Raw genomic sequence first — 11,988 nt, forward strand, 5'->3', positions numbered from 1 at the left:
AAAGTATCAATACTGCAATGTAGAAATACTCTGTTACAAGTAAAAGTCTGGAATTCAAAATGTACTTGAGTAAAAGTACAAAAGTATTATTGGTATCAAAATATACTTAAAGTACAAAAGTATAGGTATCATATGTATAAAATGTATTAACATCTTTTGAAAATAGCAGATCTACAAGCTCACAATGTGTCGCATCGTTGTGAGCTTAGATTGGCTATTTTCAAATAGCCAAAGTTTAAATAGGGCTGAAGTGGTTAATGGTTAATGTACTAAAGTGTTCAAATAATTGTTGTGGAGTAAAAGTGCAATATTTGCCATTGACATGTAGTGGAGTAGAAGTAAAAATACTGAAAATTGGAAATACTCCAGTAAAGTACAAATACCTCAAAATTGTACTTAAGTAGGCTACAGTACTTGAGTACATGCACTTAGTTACTTTCCACCACTGGTTATATATATATATATATATGATAAGTTGACCTCTTCAAGTGCAGTCAAGGTGGTCTCTGTAGTGTAGTGTAGTATCCTGTCTACCAATATTTGATCTTTAACATAGACATGCAACAAGCAAATATTTTTGACAACAGGTTCCCCAGCCAGAGCTATTCCCCAGCACATTGTAGCGACAGGTGCTCTGGCTTTTGATTGGACGACCTTGGCACGCCCACTGAAGTTACATAGTATCCTGTGACGTCAGGCATGGGATCAGCGTTGCCAAGTCTGCTTATTATAAGCGACTTTGGGCTTTTCTCCAAAGTTGCTTGGTAAATATTGGTAGTTGCGGCGGGTTGCGGTTTTTTGGGGGGCTTGTTTCTAAAGTGTAGTTGCTTATTTGGGCTTGTTTCCCCAATGTTGCTTAAGCCCAGTGGTTCTCAAACATTTTCATGTCAAGGACCCCCAAATGAATATGTATTTGTCCACAGCCCCCAGATTGTGGTATTCAAAAATATTCAACATTTTTCACTTTTTTCCCAAGATTTTCTTTTGAAAATAGTAGTTCTACAAGCTCACGTGAGCTTGTAGATCTTCTATTTTCAAATAGCTGACGTGTAAAAGTTGCTCATGTCGCTTCTTTTGGGCTTGCTTTCACAGACCCAGCTGCTTGTTTCTCTCCCAAAACCTGGCAACACTGCCTGCCCTGTGGGATCGTTGTAATCTTACTAGCTGAGTGTGTGTGTGACTGAGGACAATATTTTGACAAGGAGTTTCACCATCATGTCTCTCCGCACAGCTGTCCGTGGGTTCGTTAGCCCCCTCCGGTGTGTTTTAAGGTCTTCTGCACGGGGTTACGGCGCAGTCGCCGAGGCCAGGGTGGTTCTGGAGAACGAACTGGACGGGATCCGAGCCGCGGGGACGTGGAAAGGAGAGAGGATCATCACGTCCCAGCAGGGTCCTCGTATCAGCGTGGACGGTAGTCGTGGCAGTGAGTATTATTCCATGTGTTGATGTCGTCATTGATCTACCTCAGGTGACACTTGGACCATAGCCACAGATACATTAACAGTGGTGGAAAAAGTACTCAATTTTTTAACTTAAATTAAAGTATCAATACTGCAATGTTAGAAATACTCTGTTTCAAATACAAGTCTACAAAGTCACTAGTAACTAAAGTTTTCAAATAATTGTAGTGGAGTAGAAGTACAATACTTTCCTCTGGGACCCCCCTGTATTTCCTCTGGGATCTGGGATCCCCCTGTATTTGTCAAAATACTTAAATTAATTCCACGATCTCATTAACACCAGAGGCAGCTCCACTGATCATGTTCAACCCAGATTTGACACAAACAAGGGAATGAACTCTTTCTCATGCTATACAACTAAAATGTGGAATGCCCTACCCAAAGGAGTAAAGGAGTGTAAAACCCTACTCACTTTCAAAACTGCCCTAAAGAATCACCTTCAGGAGGCTGCAATTCCAAACTGGCCCCTGTCAAAGTCCTAACCTACCCCCCCCTCCCCCTCCCCTCCTCCTAAAACTGTCTATTGTACATATTTCTTGTTTTTCATACCAGTAACATGTAAGCTGATTGTATGACGTTCTGCATAGTAGTGTATATTTGTATGTCTTAAATGTCATCATGATTTGAGTGCACGGGGATCTCATTTTAAGTGCTTTTATGAGTGATCCAGTTTAGAGGACCTTGTATTGTGATTTGTACTTCCATGTACTGTTACCATGTCTTTCTAAATAAAGTATTCAATCAATCAATCAATCAATGACATGTATGGGGTAGAAGTAAAAGTATTGAAAATTGTAAATACTGAGTAGAAAAGTAAAAATACCTCAATTGTCCTTAAGTACAGTACTTGAGTACATCTACTTAGTTACTTTACACCATTGGTCATTGATCATCTACCTCAGATGACACTTGGACCGTGCCACAGATAAATTAATATAAAACTAAATACCGCTACAGATTGAAACCTTTTTTGCATTTCTTATGACTAGAATTAGACGTACGTGTACAACTAATACACCAGATGTCAGCCTTATTTCATTTACCCAGGCATAGGCTCGCTTGCTGATATGATATCTTGTGTGCCACACAAGATATTTTACATAACATAAAGTCATCCTGAATAATGATATATGCCAGTGGTGGAAAAAGTACTATATATTTTTTACTTCAGTAAAAGTATCAATACTGCAATGTAGAAATACTCAAGTAAAAGTCTGTTAAAAGTAAAAGTACTCGTTATGCAGAATGTCCTGTTTCACAAGTTATCATATGTCTAAAATCTATTAAGAAATCTTTGAAAATAGCAGATCTTGTGAGCTTGTAGATCGGCTATTTTCTAAAAGCCAAAGTTTAAATAGGGCTGAATATGGGGTTGATGTATGTTTTGTAATAATAATCAAAATCTATAAAGAAACTCAGTAAATGTACAATATTTGCCTCTGAGATGTAGTGGAGTAGAAGTAAAAGTACAAAAAAATTGGAAATACTCAAGTAAAGTAAAAGACCTCAAAATTGTACTTAAGTACAGTATTTGAGTAAATGTACTTAATTACTTTCCACCACTGATACTTGCCCACTATAGGTTGGTGGTTGCAACAGTTTGGACCTATATCAGTGAGTCAGAGTAGAGACAGAATTCGTGCTACCTTGTCATCCTGGTCATTGTTTGCTCATAAACCTTTGCGAAAAACTGACAGTGCTCTTTTTATGAATGGTATCTTGTCTGCAGGGCATTCATGCAGCTGACTTTGTGTTGAATTTGTCTTTTGTGTGTCTCCTTTCCCTCATCTTTTATGTCGTGCTGGCTTTATTGTTCTGTCTTTACCATTCACCCTTTACAGATAAATCCAGGGGTCTTCAGCAGGAGGTCCGGGACCCCTAGGGGGTCCTCAGAGTTACTACAGGGGGTCCGCCAAATCTTTGTGTGATATGATTAATACATTAACCACTTGAACCCTAGCAAACCTTTTCTGAGGAGAACTTTAGCGAAAAATAGCAGATCTACAAGCTCACAACGCCTCACACTGCGAGGCGTTGTGAGCTTGTAGATTGGCTATTTTTGGCTAAAGTTATAAGAGGTATAGAGGGGGAAAAGGGCAGACCAAGTAAAAAAAATGAGTTTAATCTGAAACACCATTTTATGCAATATAGATGGGGTCCCTGCTTCATCTCTCTCTCAGCTAGGGGGTCCTTGGTCTGATAAACGTTGAAAACCCCTGCCGTAAGCAGATTCCCATGAATGTTTCCCTGTGTCCAATAACAGTTATAGCAGGTCCCACACTATCAGGCCCTCTGTCATTTAGACAGAGGACATCTGATGCTGACAATGACCTGCTTACCTCAGAGGTATTTACCAGAGGGCCATATGACTTTGTTAAGTGAGTGAAGGGCCACACATTGAACAATTGCAATGAAATGTGGAACACATAGTGCTGAATTATGTTTAAACTGCATTAATTTGATATACATGACGGGTTGCTTTACTAATAGACTCCTTTCCAGATGCCAGTTCCGGCCTCCAGGCCGTATGTTGCCCATGTGTGTCTTATACTATGTAATAAAAGTATTCTCTCTCTCTCTGTCTGTCTGTCTGTCTGTCTGTCTGTCTGTCTGTGTCTGTCTCTCTCTCTCTCTCTCTCTCTCTCTCGCTCGCTCGCTCTCTCTCTCTCTCTCACAGGCATACTGAATTTCTGTGCAAACAACTACCTCGGCCTCTCCAGTCACCCAGAGGTGATACAGGCAGGCATTGAGGCGCTACAGACGCACGGCGCTGGACTGAGCTCCGTCAGGTTCATCTGCGGCACACAGGTTTGATGCCCTGAATACTGATCAGTCAGCACATTTTGTTTCACACACTGGCGTTTATTGACTGTCTCATTTATAATCCACATGTGATTGTCAAGGACATACACAAAAACCTGGAGCAGAAGCTGGCACAGTTTCACGAGAGGGAGGATTGCATCTTGTATGCCAGCTGTTTTGATGCCAACGCTGGGTTGTTTGAGGTACAGCTTGAAAGCAGATCTGCAAGCTTGTAGCGTGGCACGAAGTGACGCACTATGAGCTTGTGTATCTGTTATTTTTTAATAGCCAAAGTATAAAATAATGTTTTCTAATCTAAAATGACACAGATGCTTTCCTGGTTTTAATGGATTACTTTATTTCAAGAAGAACTTGCTAGAAGTGTTTTGCATCTCATTCATTAGAAATGCTTGAGCCTTGGTCACTGTACTTGCAGGTTCTGTTGGGCCCAGATGATGCGGTTCTGTCTGATGAGTTGAACCACGCCTCCATTATCGATGGGATCCGACTTTGTCGTGCCAAGAGGTTCCGCTACAAACACATGGACCTCAGTGATCTGGAGACCAAACTAAAAGAGTCCCAGGTAACGAAACAAAACAAATCCACTGCTACGGTATGCAGAAACATGATCTAATCATGGAATTGATTGTGATCTTTTGTGTGGTATAGCAGTGGTGTTTTAATTTTGGAGATATTAGTTTCATTTCATTTCATTGAAATTACCTTATTGTTTTACCTCTAACCAGTACCTATTTATGTAAAGCTAAATCTATCATATAATATTAATACTGCATCACCTGTTGTCAAACAAATACCTTCAGAAAATACAAAGGCTTTGCTATATCACCTAGAGATAAGGGCGTTTTTGTACGTTCTCAAATTAATTAATACATTTTATTTTGTAATCTCTGTTTAAAGTTATACAGTGCAGGTCCACAAATAACGATTTTTAGCAGCCTCTGCTGGTCATTACCGTCACTGCAGGCCGTTTGTTTATTCCTCTGTTACCCAGAATTCCATTTGTTTTCACCGGAAGACAGAAGCGTTTCAAAAAGCGTTCTTTTAATTGTTTTATACGATCTGTGGATCGTTTCTCTTAGCCAGTGGAGCTTTAGTTACCGTGAGCTGTGTTTTCTTTTTCTGTTGTTTTTCGATCTTCAAATCATACAATCTCTTAAAATCAGCCTGAGTTTCCCTTTTGTTATTAGCGCAGTAGTTCCTGGCCAAACAGGAAACCGGTGCGGTAGTTCCTGGCCAAACAGGAAACCGGTGCATTTCCGCTTCCGTTTTCCGGCTACATGACGTCATTTTCGCGGGAAAGACACCCCTATCACCGTTCAATAGAAAATATATGTATAAAAGGCTTTCGGGGGTGAAATTCATGGAGTGGGTGTTGTGAAACTTTTGCCACTCACAAAAGATATACAATTTAACTTTAGTTTTGTTGAAAAAGTATTACTTTAAATTCAATTATTGCTGCCTCAAATTCTCCTCACCTTTCATCCATTTTGGGTTTTTATTTTTGGGATCTGAAATGCCTTCTTGGAACAAACTCATTTTGAATTATCTTAGGGGTTTCCGAAAGATTTTCGTATTCATTATCCAAATCACTATAATTTGAAGGCTGGTGACCTAATCCTACCTCTCCCACAGGGCCTGAATTCACTTGTTCCACTTAATTCACTTAAGTCTTTCTCTTAAACATGCAATGCTTTTCTTACAGTTGTTAATTACTTACAATTTGTTAATTTAAGGTCTAATCTGTAAGGTCTAATCTGTTTACTTTGTGATGACTGTTTGCTGATGTTCCTCCAATTTCTAAATTGTATTACTTAATGCTAAATCCAGTGTATTATTCCTCTGAGTTACCGTATTTATGAAAGGCACAAGGAGGTATAGTCTGGATGTGGACAGGAGAGATAGTCTGAGTCAATCACCTAGGGAATAAATAAAAAAAAGTTACTTTACACTGAGTTTGAACATCGTTGATTTCTATTTTGTTCCGCAGTCGTCTCGTATGCGCCTGGTGGTGACAGATGGCGTGTTCTCCATGGACGGAGATGTCGCTCCTTTACAGGGCATCTGTGACCTGGCTGAGCAGTACGGAGCCATGGTCTTCATCGATGAATGCCATGCCACCGGCTTCCTGGGGTCCCGGGGCAGGTAAGTGATTTGAGTTGAGTCTTACTTCACAACAATTTCACATAGTGATGCTACGGGGTCAGAATAGGAGTCACTGTATTGTTTAGTAACTATACAGAAATGTATCTTGACAATATTGTTGCAGGGACCTCATTTTGTTACTTAGGAGGAAAACAGGATTATTATAGAAAAATATATACTAAGGTAATGTTGTATAGTACATAGTGTGTTGGCCATTGGTTATGTGACATTAGAACAAAATAGTTTCCTTAGGAATATGGTAAATTATTGCCTAGAACAGGCAAGGCGCATGGGACAGAAATTGAGTAGTTAAACCACTTAATAGCACCCTGGATTATAATCAATGTCATATAATATGCCACACACAACAATCTTTACAATTTATGATATGATACATCATAACTATAGCTCTGGTTAGATCTTACTGTGATCACCAGAAGCTAATGTAAGGAGATACACGGTAACAGTGGTGTTAAATGTTGTTTTCAGAGGAACAGATGAGCTCCTGGGAGTGATGGACAGAGTTCAAATTGTAAACTCCACTCTGGGAAAAGCACTGGGAGGAGCAGCTGGTATGTGCCTCTTTTTCGCCTGAAATAAATTACCATACTTTCATAACACAATCTGTTCCTTTTTCTGCACATGACGTCCAATGAACATCACTATAACAATGCTTTGACTAAGTGGCAAGAGGCAGATCGATATATTTTGGAACACTATCAGCTGATATTAGCTTATTACAAATCGGTAGTGGCGAATATGTTGTATGATATTGAAATACAATGCAGTACATAATACAGAAAGAAGCGCTTGAGGTAATTTAGAAACAGTGTCACCATTATTACAGTTTGTAATATTGGTTGCAATACTCTTGACCAAAACGTTTTCCACTATGTAAATACATTTTCAGTTTTTGCACCGGAAGAGCCTCTCCAGTAAACAAACCATTTATAATTCTCTATTCAGTATAACCCCAACAATAACTGTGACATCCATGTCACCCATGCTTCTCACACTCACTTGCTACTCACTTGGTAGCGACTGCAGCTAGTCAGCCACGTAGCTCTTGAGTTAACCAAACCGAAAATTGTGGGCAAATATCAGCCGATATATCAGTGGGAATTGTTTTTGACTACCAAATATCTGTATCGAGCCCAAAAAACTATTATCCGCCAGGTATTGGGCATTTTATAAAATGTCATTAACATAACGGTCTTCTGCATTCTGTCAGGCGGCTACACGGTAGGCCCCAAACCGCTGATTGACCTCCTGAGACAGCGCTCTCGGCCATACCTGTTTTCCAACTCCCTCCCCCCTCCTGTGGTGGGTTGTGCCACCAAGGCCGTGGAGCTGCTGCTCGCATCCAGTGAGATCGCCCAGAGCATGACAGCCAAAACCATGAGGTAGGTTTTACAGGGTGGGGGGGTGGAGGGCAAAACTTTATGTCTTGGTGAAAGTAGGAGGACGCTCACTCACACTTTATCACTGCCGTGGGTGGAAACCAAACTCTGGTTTTGTTGATCTTCATTTGTATCAAATATTAAAGGTCAAATACTCTGGTGAAAACATGAATGGCTCATGTGCCCATTAGGCCCTTTCAAAATGCATTGTATGTTCTAAAAAATGCATTCTTGCCCTTTTAAGATGTTTATCTTGAAAAGGCAGATATGGAGTTTCTCCCTAACAGCATTATTGTGCAACAGTTTACACAGGCCCACTAACAAAAACAGATAAGCCTCACTTGAGTTTGTTTTTGCACAGAATACATATTGATAAGTTGGAATTAAAAGGAAGGTTAAGAGGAGAAACTGTACAGCCTTTGGAGTCCATTTATGTCTTTTTCCCAACAGTATTGAGCTCGCTTCCTGTTTAAGGGAATTTCATAATCCATGTGTGCTACTGTAGGCCAGAGTTCTTGTAAGCATGTGGGAGGAATCACTCTGTTTCTTATCTTACTCAACCATGTCAAAGAGTCAAGAACACCCACACCCTTCCTCTTAATAAATTGTTTTCTCATGCATCTCAAGGTTGCTTAACCCTCATTCCAATTTTTCACATTAATACATACAAGCATACCTACCACATGATACAGTACATGTATCCTTTACACAATTTTGTATATTTCCTCCTCTCCTCTCTTAGGTTTAGGAACCGGATGACTGAGGCTGGGTTCACCATCTCAGGCACAGCTCACCCCATCTCTCCTGTGATGCTCGGGGAGGCGAAGCTGGCTTCTCTCATGGCTGATGACATGCTGAAGCTGGGTGAGACAGTTATGAATATTTGGCCCTGTGGGCTGGGTGTATTTGTGAACTACAAACTAATGCACATTGGATTTGTTTTATTTTTTTGACCCTGACAGCGACGGATGTAACATTAATCTGCTCTACAATCTGCTAAACATGCAATAAGTGTTTTAGCAGTGGATGATGTTGTGGCTCTGCCAGTTTTCATGGATTCAAGTAACAAATGCACTGATCTGTGTCGACCAGTAGAGGGAGACTTAAAGTCTTGGTTCACAAAATAAGCACAGAATAGCAACTCACTTTTTGTTTGAAACATTACTGATCTCCAACCTTGACCACAGTGACATATTTCAATAATATCGAGCACCAGATGGAAATTAATGTATTGGAAATGGGCCATATAAACTGATAATGTCAATAGTAGTTTTATAGCTTGTTTTGTCCTCTTCTCAGGTGTATATGTGATTGGGTTTTCGTTTCCCGTGGTACCAAAAGGCAAGGCCAGAATCCGTGTTCAGATTTCAGCAGCCCACACTGACGAGGACATTGACCACTGCGTTGATGCCTTCATACAGACAGGCAGAAAACATGGAGTTGTATCCTAAACAAAGCACTACTGATGCGTCCATCGATGGGATTCTTATGGAAAATAAATGGATCCGCTTGCGCTTGTAGAACATTTGGTCTGTTACAGAGCATGGACTGTTACTAACGAGACTTGTACTAAAGATTTAGTTACATTGGAAGGTCAGTTGGCGTTAACGTGATCTTTTTGTGTCTTTTCTTATTTCTAGCTGAATAAAGGACTTTTGCCGAGACATGACTATTTTTTTCCCCTCCTGAGCTACATGTCCTTAAACAAGAAATGATGACTGACAGTCATATTATACCAGGTTTCTTTTTTTAGCATGGTCTGTAGCAACCAAACATGGCTCAACTGCTGCTGTCTTTGTCAACCAAAACGGTCGCGGAGGTTAGACTGTTGCCCAATGCCCATTTAAATGAGCTTCGATACACGCTCGTCAGCCCCAGCTGCGTGATTGAGAGAGGGGGAGAAGAGAGACAGGGGAGGGGGGAGGGGGGGGTTATGATCCCATAGCATGGGAGGACGGCCGTCATTCAGAGTATGGGGAAGTGTCAGGGGAAGTCTCCCCATTGGCTTAATATGGGGAAGTGTCGGGGAAGTCTCCCCATTGGCTTAAAGGACAGCCAATGATCGAAAACATGTCACGAATATGTCGAGGAGCAGGATGACTAGTGCTCAGCCTCTTCTTAGACCTGGTTACTCTTCGAGCAACCTGTTAAAAAGGTATATTGGAAAGTAAACAGTTTGCTTAAAGGTGACTCTCCACCAAACTAGTTCAGACTGCAACAGACTGGTATTCGGTTGGCAAAAGTTGGCATTTAGTCTGTCAGTCGACGTGCCCATTGATGTGCTAATGCATTATAACTTTCAGCCCAATCTGGGAACCCATCGCCAAATAAAAAGGAAAAATCACACCCAGTGTGAAGTGGGCGGTGTGGTCATCACAGTGGTCATCACAGTGATGGAAGCTCACTTCCAAAAAAATGTTTTTTTTTAAGTGCATAGTCCTATTTATAGGTTATTAATGTCATCATGTGTCTCGCTAGCCAATCACAGTGCTGAATAGAGTCAGCCAATAGTCAGCCAATCACAGTACAGCTAGGGGTGTACTAATGAGCCAATCACAGTACAGCAAATGTGTACTAATGAGGTGTCCCAACCCCACTTATAGGGGCGGCTACACCGCCCAAAAACAGCGCCCTCTGCTGTTCTTGAGAGATTACTTTCAGCCTAGCCTGCCAGCGTTGCCAGGTCTGCTTATTATAAGCGACTTTGGGCACTCTGCAAAGTCGCTTGTAAATAGGGATGTTCCCAGCGTTTTTCTTCACTGACGTGCAGTGGTGTAAAGTAACTAGTACATTTACTCAAGTACTGTACTTAAAGGGATATTTCACTTTCAAAAAAACTTTTGGTCATTTTATCGTCTACTCAGGCTTTTGTGAGCCCCCCAGACCGTTTTTAAGTTGCTTGATTTAGTATTTAGATATGTGATAATCATTTTATCAGACACGCCCCCTTCCTATACAAACCCATTATAACTTCAAACTCCATTTTTAACCTTTTTCATTTTCCCAAAAAAATATTAAAAATAATTGAAAAAAGTTATGGAAAAAACACTGCCTCCTCGCGTATTAGGAGGGCAGGGTGAGTCACCAGAACCAAGGACGGGTGTTTTTGACGAATCTAACATGTTAAAAATGGAGTTTGAAGTTATAACGGGTTTGTATAGGAAGGGTAGCCTGGTAAACCCTCCCTCCGGAAATCTCATTTCTATTTGATTCCAGGAGTGAGTCTGGCCTGATAGCCCTTTGTGGGGGTTTCTAGTGGAATTACCAGCTAACCGAGCCTATCAGCGTCGTCGCTCATTGTTCTGTGATTGACAGCTTACGTTGGCCAATCAGGTGGCGAGTTCGAGTGAGCCCAAAACACGAACGGCAGCCATCTTTTTCTTGTCCGCTATAATCTCCGCTATTTTTTGACTTAAAAAAGCTCTCTAACTTCTATTTTGAGGCACGGAATTTACTTATAATATATCGTTTGGATAGAATTTAGTTGTTTAACTTCATATATGTGGTCAATTAATCATGACAAAGCCTATTTAAAAATAAAAATTTAGAGAACCGGTAGGGGTGGGCAGTGACACCCATGTATCCGAATAAGGCAACCCATTTTGGCCATGGCTGTCTCAAAAGTCCCGTTGCGTCACATTAGACTGGTGAACTGCTGATTGGCTGAAGGGGAAAAAATATCATTGGCTGAAGGGGTTGTCAGTCAACGGTATTACTTCCGCCCAACTCAGCCTGCAGCCAATATTGCAGAATGGGCGATCAGCCCAGACTCACTCCTGGAATCAAATAGAAATGAGATTTCCGGAGGGAGGGTTTACCAGGCTATAGGAAGGGGGCGTGTCTGATAAAATGAATATCAAATATCTAAATACTGAATCAAGCAACTTAAAAACGGTCTGGGGGGCTCACAAAAGCCTGAGTAGACGATAGAATGACCGAAAGTTTTTTTGAAAGTGAAATATCCCTTTAAGTACAATTTTGAGGTACTTTTACTTTACCGGAGTATTTCCAATTGTCTATACTTTTACTCCACAACAATTATTTGAAATCTTTAGTTACTAGTTACTTTGCGGATATAAATCATTATAAAACATACATTAACCACTATTTGAAAATAGCAGATCTACAAGCTCACAACGTGTTGAGATGCCACACGTTCTGAG

At 40.7% G+C, this 11,988-nt stretch overlaps 1 protein-coding gene across 1 annotated transcript; it reads left to right on the top strand.

The window, feature by feature from the left end:
* The first annotated feature begins 1,156 nt into the window (after positions 1–1,156).
* gcat (glycine C-acetyltransferase) lies at positions 1,157–9,489 on the top strand. Its single transcript, XM_080446666.1, has 9 exons — positions 1,157–1,423; positions 4,138–4,268; positions 4,364–4,465; positions 4,699–4,845; positions 6,271–6,425; positions 6,915–6,997; positions 7,657–7,828; positions 8,568–8,689; positions 9,125–9,489. The coding sequence occupies exons 1-9, from the start codon at positions 1,216–1,218 to the stop codon at positions 9,274–9,276; spliced, it is 1,272 nt and encodes a 423-aa protein (XP_080302792.1). The 5' UTR covers positions 1,157–1,215; the 3' UTR covers positions 9,277–9,489.
* Positions 9,490–11,988: the final 2,499 nt, after the last annotated feature.

This window comes from Gymnoscopelus braueri (assembly GCF_963280865.1).
Source record: "Gymnoscopelus braueri genome assembly, chromosome: 13".
NCBI classification, from domain to species: Eukaryota; Metazoa; Chordata; class Actinopteri; order Myctophiformes; family Myctophidae; genus Gymnoscopelus; species Gymnoscopelus braueri.